Source organism: Haliotis rufescens, unplaced genomic scaffold (genome assembly GCF_023055435.1).
Source record: "Haliotis rufescens isolate VD_foot unplaced genomic scaffold, xgHalRufe1.0.p SCAF_15, whole genome shotgun sequence".
Lineage (NCBI taxonomy): Eukaryota > Metazoa > Mollusca > Gastropoda > Lepetellida > Haliotidae > Haliotis > Haliotis rufescens.
In genome coordinates, this window is record NW_025963835.1 from 2,133,261 (window position 1) to 2,152,840 (window position 19,580).

The 19,580-nt window shown below is 40.5% G+C and overlaps 1 protein-coding gene across 1 annotated transcript in view; it reads left to right on the forward strand.

Moving 5' to 3' along the window:
* LOC124114066 (DNA excision repair protein ERCC-6-like) overlaps window positions 1-19,248 on the forward strand; it is a 63,423-nt gene extending 44,175 nt beyond the window's left edge. Inside the window, exons 15-22 of the mRNA XM_046474607.2 lie at window positions 2,434-2,582; window positions 7,960-8,078; window positions 9,642-9,813; window positions 10,270-10,589; window positions 11,470-12,886; window positions 13,412-13,492; window positions 16,337-16,433; window positions 17,067-19,248. Of these exons, the coding sequence (XP_046330563.2) occupies window positions 2,434-2,582; window positions 7,960-8,078; window positions 9,642-9,813; window positions 10,270-10,589; window positions 11,470-12,886; window positions 13,412-13,492; window positions 16,337-16,433; window positions 17,067-17,190 (2,479 nt within the window). The 3' untranslated portion in view covers window positions 17,191-19,248. The remainder of the gene's footprint in view (window positions 1-2,433; window positions 2,583-7,959; window positions 8,079-9,641; window positions 9,814-10,269; window positions 10,590-11,469; window positions 12,887-13,411; window positions 13,493-16,336; window positions 16,434-17,066) is intronic.
* Window positions 19,249-19,580: the final 332 nt, after the last annotated feature.

Consider the following 19,580-nt stretch of genomic DNA (forward strand, 5'->3'; position numbering starts at 1 on the left):
ACAAGAAGGTCCTGCAAGGCTATGAAATCTATAGTGTACTGTACCCTAATATTTCTTGTCAAGAATTGGGTATAATGACAAAGTTTGTACAGGCTTGAAAAGGCCTTAAATTTTAAGGTTTGTAAAGCCTTGGTTTTTAGTGTCAACCTTAAAAAGCCTTGAAAATCACAAAAATAGCATGAAAACCTTGCATTTGTGACATAAAATACTTGTTAAACAAGTGTTAAATTTCATGACAGACTTAATTTATTTTATTTGTGGGTTATGAAAATAAATCCTGTTGGAAAATATGTGATGTTCTTACTGCTTTTTAGGTTTTATAACTACTATAAAATGTGTTGGATTTAAAAGTATATTGACAGACTAACGCTAAAAACTCCCCCCCAAAAGCCTTGAAAAGGCCTTGCATTTAAGTGGAGAGAGAGGAGTTTTATATAAAGCATGATTGCTTGTGCCATTATTGCATAAGAATTGATCTGTTTTCCTTAGTGAAGTCAAGAATTATGGTTAGAAAAACCTCAAAACAGAGCTCCACATGTTTGCGTAAAATACACAAAATAAATCAGCATTATGTAATCATTTTTTAGTTGTTTGCGTACTAACAAGCATAAAATGTAAGAGACCCAATAGTATGAAAACAACTGTTCTATTTCACTCATGGATCTACAGACATACCAAACTAGGTATTGTACATTTCTAATAATATGTCAACTGATGTTTCTGTTTAATCATTTTGCATTCTTTAACCATTTTTGTAATTGTTTCTGTTGCTGGAGGCGTATTAATACAAGCTTGTTTACCAGTAGGTTAGAATAGGTCTTTATCAACCCATGCTTGCTGTAAAAGGCTACTATGCTCGCTGACTTGGTTGATACATGTCATCCTATCCCAGTTGCGTGGATTATGATGGATTGTCTGGTCCAGACTTCATTATTTACAGACCACAGTCATATTGATGGAATATTGCTGAGTGTGACGTTAAACATCATATTTACAAACCAATCCAGGTCTTTTAAATATATTTTTGACAGCACTGAGCGTTATTACCGAATGTAGCCATTCCAGCTTGTGAACAGATCTTTATTTGCTGATCGAATGCATGCATCATGTATATATATGAATTCTACTGCAGTGAACAACCATGTTTTTGTACTTAGAAATGTATATTGGTGTTGTGACCCAGGTAGCCTAGTGGTTAAAGCGTTCGCTTGTCACGCTGAAGACCCGGGTTCAATTTGTGACATAGGTACAATGTGTGAAGCCCAATTCTGGTGTCTGCCGCCGTGATATTCCTGGAATATTGCTAAAGGCGGCGTAAAACTATACTTACTCTCTTATGTGACCCGGGGCAGCACATGAACAGGTACAACTTAGAGGTCAGCTGAAAAATCATTATTAAAGAATTATTTAAAAGGTTCTACTGATAGGCTTAAAAATACCCAATAGACTGGACCCAAGGGAGTAAATATGTATTGAATAACAAAAAAAACTATCAGTATTGAGTGTGAATGATGATATGTGAGTAAACACTTATAGCTAAAAACATTATCTGGTGTCGAATTTTACAAACATTCATCATCCTGAGACAAGGGAGTTAACTGACTGTAGAAGTTTCCACCCTTTCTGAACTTGGCTGGAATTTCTGGGTTCTATCGTAACACAACCAGTGGCTATTACGAGTTATGTCCCTTCTATGTCCCTCCTATTGACCAATCAGATTCCACCTCTTATATCACTTGCATTTGGTTCAAACAAAATGGTGGCGCCCAGTGAAGACGATCTGATCATTAATCAAGATCTATATTGTAATAAAATGCGTCTTACTTCACGTAGTACTTTAAATGACCTGGGCGCCTTGATTAAAAGATTTGGACAATATCTCTTGAAGCTGTGTTGATGGTACACTTGCTTTACAAATACTCCAATTGCCCGAAATCTCCAAGGATGTTGATTCCATACAAGTGAGTGAGTGAGTGAATATGGTTTTACGCCGCTTTTAGCAACATTCCAGCAATATCACGGCGGGGGACACCAGAAATGGGCTTCACACATTGTACCCATGTCGGGAATCGAACCCGGGTCTTCGGTGTGACGAGCGAACGCTTTAACCAATAGGGTACCCGACCGCCCCGATTCCATACAAGATTTGGATTGGACTATGCATAGTCTCGTTAGTCCAGTCAAAATAAAACGCCATAATTCTAGCCTAGTTCGGCAAGACTGGAAACTGGACTTTTATATTCCGTTAACTCCCTTGCCTCGGGAAGATGAAACACGTTATAATCTGTCAGTGTGTATGTGAAATTCAGTCACCAGGAAGTACAAGGAAACAAGGTCTTGATGAAACATAATTATGTATTTCTGAAATATTAGAGACTAAGATATTTCAGCAACTGTCTCATCATAATATGATGATGTTTATTTTCAATCCAGGTATTTCACAAAGGGGGAACTTCGAGAATTGTTCACACTGGATGATTCCCGGTTCTCCAAGACACAGAGACAGCTACAAGACATGCATGGTGTTGACCGGCGCTCAGATCCCAGTTTGGACTCGCATATCGCCTATCTGCATGCACTGGGTAAGACATGAAGACCCTTGGCCTTGAACATCACTTACTTACTTAAATTGGAAATTTAACAAGAGCTTTCCGACATATGCGTATTTTGCGCATGGGCCCGCCAGACCATTTAGTGTTTGGTCAAAAGGGTATGTCCGAAAGGGTGAGGCAACCTAGGGGGGCTTTTAGGGATGCTTACTTAATTTGGAGAACAAATTTTGAATTTTGAAATATGCCATGCAAAAGGTGGAGGGGGACTAAATGGATTTTGCCTGTTTTTTATAGGTTTAGAATTTTAGGGTTTATTGGCAGATTGTTTGTTGTACTTTTTTGTACGGTTTTATCATCTCAACATGAGTGTTTCAATACAGGCAGTATGTCAGTGTGTATAATTTACTGCTTGAATACTCTGCCAATGGCATCAGCTTGGCTAGCTGGAACATATCCTTCTAGGTAGATGAGTTTTTCAGCTACAGTTACACAGCCAGATATTTTTTTTATTTACAACTATTTACCTGAATTTTTAGAAGAAAAACACCTTTGCAACAATGTAATTTTTCTGGCAATTTCTCTTTTTTTAATCAGTGGGAAGCATAATTATTATTTTTTAATAATCTTTTGGGGCAAATTATTTTCCTAGATACAATCCCATGATAATATGAAATGGTCTTCAGTCAGTCAGTTTGTTTTAATTACCCCTTTTAGCATAAGACCCATAGTCTTAGTGTTCAGTGACTTGAAAGATTAAGACGTAATATAAATATTGTAGACAAGATGGGGAGATTTATTAAAACTATGGTAAGTACAGGGAACACCTGAAAAGCACAGCTCCAAATATCAGACTCGTTATCAAGAGGAACCCTTCATGTATCTTAATTCTTTTAATCAGTTGTCTGCAACAGCAACCAAATCTTAACCATCATTCCCCTTACCCAACATTGTTTTTATTGGAATTTCATGTTAATTCATAAAACAACAAATCTCGCCAAAAATCGGCACAGAAGCTTGGCCCTATCTTTGACAATGCGACATGTATCAACATGTTTGTACAGTGTTTAACACCTACAAGATAATCTCCAGCTAATCCCTGGCAGTAGATACAGGCTTACAGATTAAAGTCCCGGCAATTAAGCTTCTGGTATCAGCCAGACCATGGGCTCAACAATGGAAGATTTGTTGTCTTGAGTTTAATAATCTGTGTGTGTTTTGTTTGTCAACTTAGTGATTTATATAAACACCTAGCTGTGGTAGTTTATAGGATTGCATGTTGTGCTTTTTGTAGCTGTTGCGTACATGCAGGGTGAGATTTCCCAAAGACAAGACAAGACATTTGCTGGTTAGAATCTACACCGAAACGTCGCCCAATTGTAATAAAGAAGTTGCTCATCCATAATAATCTTGTCTTAGTTACCATTCCAACTTCTAAATGCCACTCAAAGAAGTTGCTCTAGTGCAGGTTAAAATTGGCTTGTGCAGCCTAAGTTTGTTTATGAGCAGACTGTCGGTAAAATATTCCACAAACAGTCTAATAAATATCTTTTGCTTCAAATTTATTCCATGTATATGTTACAGTTAATGTGTAAAATGAATTTTCACTTAGGCATCCTGCCAATCTGTCCATTTATATTATTATGATAATGAATTCCAAACATTTTGATATTTAATTTCATCACCCAGTGACTTTAAATGGTAGGATAAAAAGAAAACGAAAGTATATATATATTTGTCTTCTTATCCTAGCATAATAAGTCTATTGTGATGTTTTTAAGACCTTTTGAACTTTTTAAAAGCATTCAGTCAGTCTGTTAAATAAATGGACCGATGTTTCAGGCATTTTATGAATTTCTTAAATGAATCACATCTTACACATTGACTATTTATGATATACAAGGTCTAAGAAAATCGAAATGGAATTATTTTCATTGAGTGGATTTGAATTTCACTAATGGCAGGAGCAGTGAAAAGAGTGAGTGAGTGAGTTGCATTGAACACCTCTTTGAACAGTATTCCAGTTATAGCACTGTGTGTCAGCATTATGTGGGAGGCAAGCCCAAAGTGATGCCGGTATCAGACATAAACCAATTTGGCGAAATCTACAAGCACTGGTATGGTGCTGACAGATCTTGAGGATTCAAACCCATTATCATAGGTTTCCGGCATGCCCAAGGGATACAACTCTGCACAGCGACTTGCCGTGCCTTAGATGACTGGGATACCCATGCCAAGCAATCAAAAGAAACTGTTTTAATATTAAGGTTTACATATTGCACACAGTTTTAAGTTTTCTCACTCTTGTACAAAATAATGGGTTTTTTTCTTTCCAATTTGCCTGCCATATTCACATTAAAATAGATATAAGAGGGGGTGTAAAAATTATTTTGAGCTCAGATGGTACTTGTTGTCTGGCACTCGGCATTAAGGGGCTAAGACAAGGACTGGTCGGCTTGGAGTCAGTATTCTGTGTCTGGGTGGGGTATTCATGTTAAACTGCGGCATGGTATCTCAGTGAGTTAGCACTATAAATCGGGACTAGTACAAGCAGCCACACAAACACACACATGTACATGCACGTCGCAATATAAGTACAATAATCTTGTACGCGACATTAAACCCCATTTCCTCACCTCACCTCCAGGTCAGTTATCACTGTTTTGTAGGAAGTCAAATCCTTGTCTGTCAACCTGCCCTACACAGCAGCAACTATTTATTAGATCTCCGACCAAGCAAGTTTTTTTTTTTTCAAATTTATAAACAGGTGGAAGTCACTCGGGGTCAGATCTGGGTGCTGTTGTACAAAGCGATCTTAGCGCTAAAGTGATAGTAACTCCCATACCTTAACATAGACTTACGACAGTAGTAGCGATAAGGTTGTTTTGTACAGCGGCACCCTGGTGGATAAGGTGAATGGGGTACAAGTGTGTATCCCATACACTATGCTACAGCAGCCATTGCAACATGATATCTTGATGGAGAACACCACGTCAAAGTTGGCCCTGATGCTTCTCTTTGATAGGGTCACACAATCTTTTCAATAAGTTAGCATGACAAACACCATTCCTAGTTGTTCCCCTTGGTAAATATTCAAGGTAGGTTATGCCTGTCTCTCCGAACAGAAGGTGGCCATATCTTTCCTTGTGAATCTGATTGCTTTAAACTTTCTGGTTTTGGGAGACCCGAAGATTTTCGGCTTCATAGATTCTTGTTTGCTTGTAGTGATGGATCACAGTCTCCAACTGTCACTAGTCTAAAATGGAAATCTTCTGGGTTTGCGATTATATCTAGCAGGGCTCGATTTAGCTATATAAGACATACACCAGTTCAACCTATTGTTGAAAAATGCAACATGTATGTATGTCTACAAAGAAATCAGATTTGTGTTAGACTAACCCTTACTTGTCACCATGCTTGCCGTAAAAGGCGACTATACTTGTCGTGAAAGGCGACTAACGAGATCGGGTGGTCAGGCTCGCTGACTTGGTTGATGCATGTCATCGTATCCCATCTGCGTAGATCAATGCTCGTGATGCCAATCACTTTATTGTAAGGTCCACACTCAGTTATTTACAGACCACCATCATACAGCTGGAATATTACTATTAATAAACAACAAACAAATAAACAATACTTCATCTATAATCCCTGTTATGTGTAATTTGTAATGCTTTTGTGGGCTTGACTTCATCAAACTGTGAGTACGTACATATAATATTATGTGCACATGTTCCTTTTACATTTTGGCCCAGTCGTCTAAGGCGCCATGATTCGCTGTGTTGCGTCCCTTGGGCACGCCAGAAACCTATGATTGTGGGTTCGAATCCCGGTTCAACCCAATTATGTTTCTAGGTTTGTCACCATACCTCCTGCTCGTGTCACCGAAGTGGTAAACGTCTTGAGACATGCATCACTTCGGGCCTTCCTCCCACTTTAAGCTGACACGCCGTGATATAACTTGAATACTGTTAAAAGCGGCGTTAAACCCAACTCACTCACTCACCTTTTACATTTTACAGCAATGCGTCATTAATTTATGTGACACTGGCAGACCAGTCTATGTTTCAAGTTTGATAAATCTATGAGACCAGGGTGCAGCCTGGTTTTGTCTGGTGCATCCTGGTGCAAGTTACATCAAGTTCCTTAAATTGAACCCTGCCTGGTTAACAGGGCAGTAGGCGGTGGTGACCTGATAGCACACTCGGAACCAATGAGCCACAAACCTATTACATATGTAGATGTTCTTGAAGGATTTTTTCTATTAACCCATACAAGAAACCTGTGGTCTCCTCCAAGTCATGGAGTGTAATGTGCGTATTGTCGAGTACCAGGTTGTGTTGCATCAATGTGTACTCTTGTCATGCTCGTACTCCTGCCTGTTTACGCATTGAGGATTCTGGTTTAGAATCCCAGCATGCCTTAGATGACTTTCTGGGGCAACACTTTCAACACAAGACCCAGCAATATTCCAGCTATGTCAGGGGCGGTCGGGTGGCTTTGTGGTTAAAGCGGTCACTCGTCACGCTGAAGACCCGGGTTTGATACCCGACATGGGTACAATGTGTGAAGCCCATTTCTGGTGTTCACCCCCCTCTGTCGTCTAGTGGTAGAGCATCTGCCCAGAGCGTGAAAGGTTGGGCGTTTGATATCCCCGGCCGCGTTGTACCAAAAGACATGAAAAGATGGTACTTATTGTTACCCTGTCTTGCACTCAGCATTAAGGGGCTAAAACAAGGACTATTATTATTATTAAACATATTTTATTGTCCAAAAAGACAAAGGGAGAAAATTGTGATTTAACTTTATGTGAATGACGTGTAGATCTAACTAAGTTGCTTTCAGAAATAACGTCACTGTATTTGTCAGCCATCAAGGTACACTGTATTGAAATTGATTTTGAAAGAATTAAAAGCAGAATTTTTTTATACCATTTTCATTTTTCGAAGTTGGGACTGACAAAAATTGAGTGGAACTTGTAATTTTTGGAGTTGCTAGTCCACTGGGACTTGCGGTTTCAAAAGCCAGGCTCACTGTGGTCGCCTTGGAGTATACTATAACTGAGTGGGGTATTCATGTTAAACTGTGACATGGTATCTCAGTGGGGTAGCATTATAAAATCGGCATTGGACCGGTACAAGCTATATAAGTGCAATGATCTTGGACACAACAGTAACCCCTTTCAACCTCAACCAACCTCCATCTACCACTTCCTGTTTAGGGGCGGTCGGGTAGCTTAGTGGTTAAAGCGATTGCTCGTCACGCCGAAGACCCGGGTTCGATTCTCTTCATGGGTACAATGTGTGAAGCCCATTTCTGGTGCCCCCTGCCGTGATATTGCTGGAATATTGCTAAAAGTGGCGTAAAAGCATACTCAATCACTCACTTCCTGTTTATGTTTTAATTACAGAGATATTTGGCGTGAGTGACCATGACCTTATGTTCAGTCAAGAACATGCTGACGATGTGGACAGCGATGCAGAACATGACACAAAGGAGGTCCACTCTAATGACTACATCCTGCATCGGGTAAGGGGCCCATTGGGGAGTCCGGGTTAGAATTTGCCTCCAGCAGCCTGTGCCGACGTACAGAGTGACTTCATGGATCTAATGGTCGGGCACAGTGACTTGTTTGGTGGCGCTGATGGGATGTTTGGGATGTCTGGTCTCACAACTCCTAAACCGTTGAATATTTCTTGACGAAACTTACTGTACAGATCAGTCTAGTGGTGAATTTTTGATGATATTGGATATTTATTTTGTATATATATTGTTTTCTCTTGAAGACAAGTTGGACTGAAAATGAGGGTAGAGTTCGTTTTAGGAGCAGAACTTCAAAACCATTGAATATTTCATGATGAAACTTGCCACACAGGTCAGTCTAGTGGTGAACAGGTGCCTTTTGATGATTTGGGATATTTCTTTTTTATATTTTTTTATGTTTTCATGACGATAAGTTGGACTTTACTGAAAATGAGTATAGTGGTAATCTGGTGCCTTTTTAGGATTTGGGATTTATTTATTTTTTTCCTTTTTGTGTTTTCAGGAAGCCAATTTTGACTTGTACTGAAAATGAGAGTAGTGGTCTTTTCAGGAGCAAAACTCCAAAACCGCTGAATGTTCCTTGATGAAATTTGCTATGCAGATCAGACTAGTGGTGAACAATGTCTTTTGATGATTTTGGATATTGAAAAAGACTGAACAACATTATTCTTTTCTTTGAACTGTACGTATCCAATGGCAAAGAACTAAGAGTGTGGAATAAGTAGCCAAATTCCATGTCCAAATTGCACCAGACAGGGGGAAATATGTCAAGTCAGCTTGAATATTGCTGAGTGCAGCGATAAACTACAAACAAAAACACAAACCTTTTTTCTTCTGAACTAATATTCGTGTAAGGCCAGACATTCTTTATCTACCGCCAACCCACATTTTAACATTTTGAGGAAATCAAAAACAAATGTTTAAAATTTGATTATTTTCTTTCGTCCTACTGGCCTGAATTTTTTTGCAAAAAATCTGTGAACCTGAGGAATCATTGTATGATCTAGATTTGTGTCTGCTGTGTTCAGAGGGGATCAGGTTTGTGGGCCAGGAAAATCATTTTCTGATCTGGATTTGTGTCTGCTGTGTTCAGAGGGGATCAGGTTTCTGAGCAAGGAAAATCGTTGTATGATCTAGATTTGTGTCTGCCGTGTTCAGAGGGGATCAGGTTTGTGGGCCAGGAAAATCATTGTATGATCTAGATTTGTGTCTGCTGTGTTCAGAGGGGATCAGGTTTCTGAGCCAGGAAAATCGTTGTATGATCTAGATTTGTGTCTGCCGTGTTCAGAGGGGATCAGGTTTGTGGGCCAGGAAAATCATTGTATGATCTAGATTTGTGTCTGCTGTGTTCAGAGGGGATCAGGTTTCTGAGCCAGGAAAATCGTTGTATGATCTAGATTTGTGTCTGCCGTGTTCAGAGGGGATCAGGTTTGTGGGCCAGGAAAATCATTGTATGATCTAGATTTGTGTCTGCCGTGTTCAGAGGGGATCAGGTTTGTGGGCCAGGAAAATCATTTTCTGATCTAGATTTGTGTCTGCTGTGTTCAGGTCCAGAAGGCCCAGGAGCTGCTACAGATGGAGTCCAGTCTGTCGTCAACGCTGCAGGAGAGAATGGGGCAGTACCCCCGCAACTGTGACGTCAACAACAGAGCTCAGCGCAAATCCCCCACAGGCTTCTTTCAACCCAAACAATATGATCAGAAACCCAACAGGCCGAAAGGTATCTGTTGTTTCCTTCAGTTTAAACGTCTGAGACCTGCATCACTTGGGGCTTTCCTCCCACATTAAGCTGACAAGCCGCGATATAATTGTAATACTGTTAAAAGCAGCATTAAACCAAACTCACTCACTCACTCCTTCAGTTTAATCTCTGAAACAGGATAGTAGAAGGCACTTTCCTTTGTGTTTATGTCATGCACCTGAAGTGTTCTGAAGGCCCCACTGATGTTTTTTTGGGCAAGGGTGGCCTAGTTGCCGCAATTTGCTGTGCAGAGTTGCGTCCCTTGCACACGTCTGAAACCTATTATGGACCGGAATAAAAATAACCACATGTCTTGAAGGTTTCTGAAGCCTGAAACAGGGCCTTGGCTTGGAAATAGAGAAAGCTTTAGCCACTAGGCTACCCCACCGCCCTTTTCATTAAGAAAGTCATGTTGGGAGCTTCTTTTGATTCCAGGCAGCTCTGACTATGACAGTGATGTGCCCCTCCCCGCCACTGTAGACCTCACAGTCATGGATGATGATGACGATGAATCACCAGTAGAAGTTCTGGATTCACCAGTGAAGGTCAAGGTGGAGAGGTCACCTGTTATACAGGGTCAGAATGGATCAGACACTTCTTTGATTGAAATTCTGGATTCTCCTGTAAAGGTTAAATCTGAACATTTACCACCTGTGGTCAAAGTTGAAGGGTCAGCTGTAAAAACAGAGGTCAAGGTTGAAGGGTCAGCTGTAGAGAAAGCAGTCAAAGTTGAACATACATCGATGATGGATGAGGTAAAGAATTGGTTTAAGTAAAAATCTTTCCATTTCAGAATTTCATTTTTTAACATCCCATAATGCAATTGTGCATTGTGCATTGATATTTATCTGGTGTATTAGTTTAGAAAGTAAATCTATATAGCCCATGAGAATGTCTGGGTCATTAATGGTGAAATACAGTAATCTGATAGTGATATTTTGCATATGGAGATATGTAAGCTCTGTAAGTCAAATACATATCAACATGCATCACTTCATCGGGGTCATGGGTGGCCCAGTCGTCTAAGGCGCCGTGATTCGCTGTGCAGAGTTGCGTCCCTTTGGCACACCAGAAACATATGATTGTTGGTTCGAATCCCGGTTCGCCCTGATTATGTTTCTAGGTTTGTCAGCACCATACCCGTGCTCGTGGGTTTCAACAAAGTGGTAAACGTCTGAGACCTGCATCACTTCAGGCTTTCCTCCCACATTAAGCTGACACGTCGTGATATAACTGGAATAATGTTAAAAGCGGCGTTAAACCCAACTCACTCACTCACTCACACACTCACCTTTTACATTTTACAGCAATGCGTCATTAATTTATGTGACACTGGCAGACCAGCCTATGTTTCAAGTTTGATAAATCTATGGGACCAGGGTGCAACCTGGTTTTGTCTGGTGCATCCTGGTGCAAGTTACATCAAGTTCCTTAAATCGAACCCTGCCTGGTTAACAGGGCAGTAGACAGTGGTGACCTGATAGCACACTCGGAACCAATGAGCCACAAACCTATTACATATGTAGATGTTAAAACCGGCGTTAAACACAACTCACTCACTCTCTACTTGCTGCCTTGCTGTCATTTTGAAACTGTTACTTTTGATTGTAAATTATGATATTCTTCTTCTGCCAGAGTAAGCTCCAGTCTGACAAAGGATCTGATATGTATGAGGCTGATGTGTCGATGACAGAGGATGATGAGTCGTCACCTACCAAGGACTTCACCAGGAAAGATGCATCACCCATCAGCGACGACACAGAGTATGACAGTTGTGAGGAAGAACTGAACGCTGAAGCTGATGCTGCAGTGAACAACCACCGGTCCAGGCTTGAAGACCATCTGCCAAATGCTAAAGATGCACTGTCTAATGAAATTGACCATGTCATTGACAGAATTGACCAAAACATGAGCATCACTTTACAACCTGATTCTGATGATGGTGCTGGTAAGACATCAGGATTAGATTGTTCGCAAATGAATGCAACTTGTGAAAGACTTGAAGACTATTTATCCTCATCCGACAAAGAAACAGAACTATCAGATGATAATGATGAGGGCTTGACGACAACCAACAAGCCAGAGGCTCAACAACTTCTAAAAGTGAAAGAAGAATTGACATCTCCAAAAGAATTCAAATATAAAAAATTGACTCCTATGAAGAAACGACCGCTGGTTGTTGAGGAGCACATTCTGATCTCTCCTGAACCGGCTAGTCCTTTGATGGAGCTGAAAGCAAAGAGACAACGCAATCATTCTAAAACGGCATCACCTGCTCAGTTTCTGAGTCGCACTTTGATGAGCTGTGCATCTGACAGTCCCGAGACTCCATCATCAACCTCCTCTAGCCACAGCGACAGGCTTGAGGAAACCTTTGTGGAGGACTCCCCTGCTTGCAGGAAGAAGCTGCAGGAGAGTCTACAACAAGCTGATTTACCTAGAATAAAGGCTTTGAAAAGCTTCCATGTTGTCGACTCGGTAGAGAACACTCCTGTTGTTGAGGATGAGGAGGTGGATTCCAGGGTGGAGAGCAGCATCTGTGATGATGACATTGTGAGAGATAGTGACAAGGATACCCCAGTGAAGAAGAACCGGCGGAGGAGTGTTTGCAAGAGGAATATTGTAATCGAGAGCTCGGACGAAGAGGATGAGGAACAAAGATCATCAAGTGCTGAGTTGGCTGAGAAGAGTGAGATGAGATTGCCAGAATCGGACAGTGAGAATGATGAGCTGCCGGACCTGGGGGATGATGTGGCAGATGACCCAAGGGGACCTGCTGCAGGTCGAAGTGCCGTTGGAAGTACCAGGACAGGGGATGATTCTGCTCTGTCATCAGGGAATGGTTTTTCAGAGGTGGAGGAGGGGGATGTGGAAAAGTCTTTGTTATCCGAGGATGAAGAGTTGGAGGAGGGGGATGTGGAAAAGTCTTTGTTGTCCGAGGATGAAGAGTTGGAGGAAGGGGATGTGGAAAAGTCTTTGTTGTCCGAGGATGAAGAGGCAGAGGCTGGTCCTGCTGATGACCGTGATATAGAAGGTTCGGAGGAGGAGGAAGGTGGGTCTCGGTTGTTCTCATGATGAGGATGATCATTCAAATTTAGGTTTAAGCATGAGGACTTTGTATCTAGTTTGTTAGAATCCATGTTGGACTGGGACTCTCACACACTATTTAACCAATGATACACTACTCAACATTTGTTAGGGACCACACATTTGACTGAAGATGGCTGTTTTGGTCCTTATCAAATATTGAGTAGTGTATATACTTCAGTGCATATATTTTATTAGAATAGTACATCCAAAACATATTACCGGTATCTGTTAATTTGAAATTGGAATTCCAGACAATTTCTTTGAAGTCACTGAACACTTTCATAAACCTATGAAATGGATGTTGCAAGATCAAATCCAATGACAAAACCCTTTAATGAAATTTTCATTGAATTAAAGGATGGGAAAAAGTTGCATCTTTTCCTAGTAACAACTAACAACTGAGTTAACTGAAGAGAAGAATCCAGTGGAAATGTGCCTATGTTATGCTTATCTCTAATGTGATTTTTATCGCTATGATTTTTTTCAGAAGATGAAGTTAATAGCGATGATGATGACTTTATAGATGATGATGAGGAGGAATTTGAGGAAACTGGAGATGAGGAAGAAGGTAGATATGTCAATCCGAGGACTATAGTGTGCTAAAGATCAAGTCTACACCAATCATATTTGGACCCCAATAAAGGCGCCCCAACTCTGGAGAACTATTAACATAGATTTGACCAAAGGACATTATCCTCTTTTCGAGTTTTCCTAACATTCAAAAACTATCACCTTTTTCAAAAGATAATCATTAAGGTATCATTTATGAGAGTTTTTAAAACTTATCCCATCTCACACTTTGTATTTCTCCCTTCTCAATCCATCCTAGAGTGGAAACAAACCTTGAAAATTTTTCCATCTTCAAAAAACACCTCACCCAAACACACCCCAGCCGTAACCGTGGTCACCACTTGCCCATGCAATGCATGGACCTCATGCCTCCTGATCACATGACTTGCCCTATCAACTCATTCTCTTTCATATTGCTCTTGAGTGGAGACATGTTTTTTTTCTGTAGGAGAATAGTACTTTTTTCTTTTGAGTATTTCAGTTTATAATGTTTTGTTATGATGGTAAGGAAGGAAAAGGAAGTGTTTGACAGATGCAAGCTAATGTTTTGTGCACATGATCTGCATAATAGCTATAGTGAGTGTGGAGGACTTTGTCCTTCATCTGACAGGTGTGATATCTGTAGTGTGCTGTGTGACGAGGACTTTCCCATCTACAGAAGGAAATGTGCAAGGAGGGAAAGTGATGGATGATCTAAATCCACATCTGAGGAACATGGATGGGCCTTCTGCTGCCAAGAAACGAAAAGAATGTTAAAGGCTGCACGATCAGGTTCGTCAAAGGGGGCTGCGAACAGTCCATCACTCTCCTTGGAAGAAGGTTTGGACTCGTTCTTGACATCAGACCTAACTGAAGAATCATCTGTAGTGAATAGATCGGTAGATGGAGAAGCTGTCTACTGTCACTTCCATGGCTTCATAACGAGATGATCTTTGCAAGATCTCCAAAGAGATGCAATCTGTGTCGGCTGCTTTCAGGGAAAGTCATTCGCCACAGAGAAGGAAGTGCTCTGAAAGGGAAACATCTTCTAGTTCTAGATCCTACCTAAAGGCCTCGATGGGTGGGTTTCGAGCTGACATATTCTACTCACCATCGTGGATCTGACTGCTGCGGTACCATGCCACACCTTGAAGCAGTGACGCTAGGACCACCAGTATCTTTGATAAACAGTGTTGATCAGATGGACATGTTGGCTTGGATTGATTATGGTGTCCCCTTATATTACATGATAATAGTGTCCACTTACATTACATGATAATAGTGTCCACTTACATTACATGATTATAGTGTCCACTTACATTACATGATAATAGTGTCCACTTACATTACATGATAATAGTGTCCACTTACATTACATGATAATAGTGTCCACTTACATTACATGATTATAGTGTCCCCTTACATTACATGATAAAAGTGTCCCCTTACATTACATGATAATAGTGTCCCCTTACATTACATAATAATAGTGTCCCCTTACATTACGTGATAATAGTGTCCCCTTACATTACGTGATAATAGTGTCCCCTTACATTACATAATAATAGTGTCCCCTTACATTATGTGATAATAGTGTCCCCTTACATTACATAATAATAGTGTCCCCTTACATTAAATGACTGCTGACTGAGGGCTACAGGTTGCCACTATATTCAATGCCTCCCTGGACAAGTCATCTTATGCAGCTAGACTACTCAACCAGCCAAGTGCCAGCTCCACCAGACACAATAGTCGTGTTGCTTGACAAGCATCAACAGGATCATTAGGTCCCAATCTCCTGAAGAAAGACACCAGCAATCTGTGCATGATATTCAATGTGAAACCGTTCAGTGAGCAGTTTCTGGAGATACCACTGCACTTTCGAATGGTTTTGTTTGCTCTTCTTCGAATGATTGTTCGACCGAGAGACTACTTTGACCTCCAAGAATCTTACCTTCGTGTGCCAATCTATCCGGATCCTCAATGGTATCATCGCTTTATCTTCCAGGGGATACACTACCAGTGGTGGTGCTCAAATTTGGCATTCCATGCCACCCTGGTTATTATGCCTCCAATGAATCTCATCACTCAGTTTCTTCACTGCTGTGGGATCGTCCTCGAGGCCTTCATGGATGACTGCATTTAAGCTCATGCTGCCCCTCAGGTCTTAGGGAATCATATGCTAGGGAGTTGTTACACCTCCTTAGCTGGCTCGTCAACACAGTAACGTAAGCCTGTAAGTGCTCTGTGAAAGAGAATGAGTTGGTAGGGCAAGTCGATTGATCAGACAGCATCAGATCCATGTGTTGCAGGGCAAGTGGTGGTAGTGGTGACCATGGTTACCATGGTTACCACTGGGGTGTGTTTGGGTGAGGTTCAGAAGCTGGAAACATTTTCAAGGTTCGTTTCCACTCTAGGATCGATTGAGAAGGGAGAAATCCAAAAGTGTGAGATAGGATAAGTATTATAAATACACAATTTGTTGTAAAATATTTTCTTTCATTATTTCTCTCGTATTAAGATTTTGCTGATGCAGCAGTTATTTGGTATCCATTGATGTTTCTGTACACTGAGAACTGACAGTGTTAGTGACATCAACCTCTTGTGGGGATTCTTCATCAGAATAGGTCCCCAGTACCACGTGCAGAGTCAACGTTAATGGGGATCGGGTGGTCAGGATCTGTGACTTGACAGATTCTGCATCAATGTACCGTGAATGGCATGGATTGGTTCTTATGCACTGATTTGCCTTGTCCAGACGCCATTACTTCCAGGCAGCCATGATATAGCTGGAAGTAGCGATTTAAACAGTGGGTATATCTACAATATAGAAGTGACTCTTCTCTCTGTGACATCTCTCCAGGTTCAGGCTCCAGTGAGGAGGAGGAGGACCAGGATGACCTGAATGACCTGTCACCACAGTTGAGGGCCCAGTTTGACAAGTTTGTACAGAGAGGCAGGTCAGTGTCTTTAAGTGCCATTTACAATCTGTATGAAGGAAGACACAGTGAACGTCTTTTTTGTTTCAAAGTGATGTTTGAGGTGCTTGTGCCGTTATCATGCAAGTGATCAACAACTGGCTAGGACATGGTATATAATCTATACACATAGGCTATTATTTTTCAGAAACAAAGGGTTTGCGGATGTTTTTAGTGTTGTTAAATTGTATATTGGAAAGAGTGAAAAAGTTAAATATATGACCAGATTTTCAACTAATTAAACATTAATATACTGTTCTAACAAGTAATGAATTTATAGAGATTATTATTAGAGCATGTGTGTTGTGCTGATTTTACGAAAATGAGGGTCAGAATTCTTTTATTTCCCGACCGAAAGTGAGGGTATTACATGAATTCTTACACAAGTTTCATAATATCTATTACTATACACATACTTTCCTTTATACTATTAACAATAAGAACATCAAAGATGGACCTAAAAGACCATTTCAAGATCTGAAACATGTGGAATAAAACATGGCATGTTCTCATATTTAATTTTATTCAATAGTTGCTAATGTTAGAACGATCTGTAGACCAAGGAATGCACAAATGCCACATGAGAGTGAAGCCATCGCACTCCCTCTGTTCCAGGACTTTGTATCTTGAGGGTCAGCATGAAGAAGCTCTGGCCAACGTCCTCCAGGCACTGGAGATCCACTCTGACTCAGCTCTCCAGGCCATGGCTCTCAAGATGCACCAGGACATCGCCTCCTGAGTCAGACTGTATGTTGATGAGCTGAAAAACACTGACAATACCTCCCCGTCAAGTTGAGTGTGTGCAGAATTACACCAACACTGAAGAATCACCAGGCTGGTCGTTAGCCAGCAGAGAAAGACCCACACTGACATTGTGTCCAGAGTCGTCCTGGATAGTTGGATATTTATTGCTGATGGAAACACTACCAGAGTCTCATTCCACACAGTGGTCTTAGCGTCATGACTATCGTAAATAATTGTTAACTTAGTATTGGAGTAGTGATCGTTGTTCCATTACGATTGCTTTTCGGAACACTCTGAACTGATCTGAAGTCTGTTAAAGTATGATAGTAGTCATGGTTGTAGCTCAAGATGGTTTTGTAGAAGAGGCCCCCTTATTACACACAGTGGTCTTAGCGTCATGACTATCGTAAATAATTGTTAACTTAGTATTGGAGTAGTGATCGTTGTTCCATTACGATTGCTTTCCGGAACACCCTGAACTGATCTGAAGTCTGTTAAAGTATGATAGTAGTCATGGTTGTAGCTCAAGATGGTTTTGTAGAAGAGGCCCCCTTATTACACACAGTGGTCTTAGCGTCATGACTATCGTAAATAATTGTTAACTTAGTATTGGAGTAGTGATCGTTGTTCCATTACGATTGCTTTCCGGAACACCCTGAACTGATCTGAAGTCTGTTAAAGTATGATAGTAGTCATGGTTGTAGCTCAAGATGGTTTTGTAGAAGAGGCCCCCTTATTACACACAGTGGTCTTAGCGTCATGACTATTGTAAATAATTGTTAACTTAGTATTGGAGTAGTGATCGTTGTTCCATTACGATTGCTTTCCGGAACACCCTGAACTGATCTGAAGTCTGTTAAAGTATGATAGTAGTCATGGTTGTAGCTCAAGATGGTTTTGTAGAAGAGGCCTCCTTATTACACGCAGTGGTCTTAGCATCATGACTATTGTAAATAATTGTTAACTTAGTATTGGAGTAGTGATCGTTGTCCCATTACGATTGCTTTCCGGAACACCCTGAACTGATCTGAAGTCTGTTAAAGTATGATAGTAGTCATGGTTGTAGCTCAAGATGGTTTTGGAGAAGAGGCCTCCTTATTACACGCAGTGGTCTTAGCGTCATGACTATTGTAAATAATTGTTAACTTAGTATTGGAGTAGTGATCGTTGTTCCATTACGATTGCTTTCCGGAACACCCTGAACTGATCTGAAGTCTGTTAAAGTATGATAGTAGTCATGGTTGTAGCTCAAGATGGTTTTGGAGAAGAGGCCTCCTTATTACACGCAGTGGTCTTAGCGTACTGACTATCATGAGTCATTGTTAACTAAAGTCTTGGAGTAGTGATAGTTGTTACACTAAGATTGCTTTCTGGAAAACCACTAAACTTATTTTTTTTAAGTATGAGTGTAACTATGATGGCTTTGTGGAAGAGGCCAAATTTAAGTATTTTGAGTCTTAGTGTAAAATAAGATGAGTTTGTGGAACACTGCTCCTTAAACATAGACTTACGATTTTCGTAGTGCTACGATCACTTTGAGGAATGGACCCTGGACATTAGCTCCCAGTTGGACGCCTTACCCAGAGGTCAAAGAAACACATCCAGGGGGATGGCTTCTGAAGAAACATCAGCAAATAGTGCTTGAAAATAATGTAATCATTTGTGATTGGTCTTGTACTGGATGTGGTTTATATGGTTTATGTATGGTATGCAGCTGATGTGTCTCATGTGGTTATGTGTTAAAGGGATCTCAGTATTGTGATGACAGATATACTATCCTGTATTATTTAGACAGAAATGTAACAAAATGGATTTACAACATAAGTGGTGTGAATAAACTTGTTATGTTGGAGAAGTGTTGCATTCATATATCAGTCAAAGGCTGGATTCTGGACAATGGCCAGTCATACGATATGTTCACAGTTAGCTCTTTTGAAGGATGTACTTGATATGACAAAACTAGTCTGAAGCAACCCACAATAATTTAAATCACAATTCATCAGTCAAAAAGCATTCAGTACCAATAAGACAATAAAAGGTATCTTCATATGTTCCCATGTGTTATTTTTTATATTTACATGTAAAAAATGTACTGACAGTGCCAACAAACAGAATCACCATGTGCAAATACATATTTCTGAGAAAAAGCAAAACCTTGAACCTACAGCAATTATTATTTACACATTGCTTCAGTTGTATAAGCCTTGTGATAAAATAGGGGATGGGGAGGTGAAATTAGGTTTAACAATGCGGTTTAAGATTATTGCACTTATTTAAGGTGTGTGCTGCTTGTACTAGTGTAGATGAAAGTCAGTTATACAGTGCTAGCCCACTGAGATTCCATGCTGCAGTTTAACATGGATACCCATCTCTGTATACTGTCAC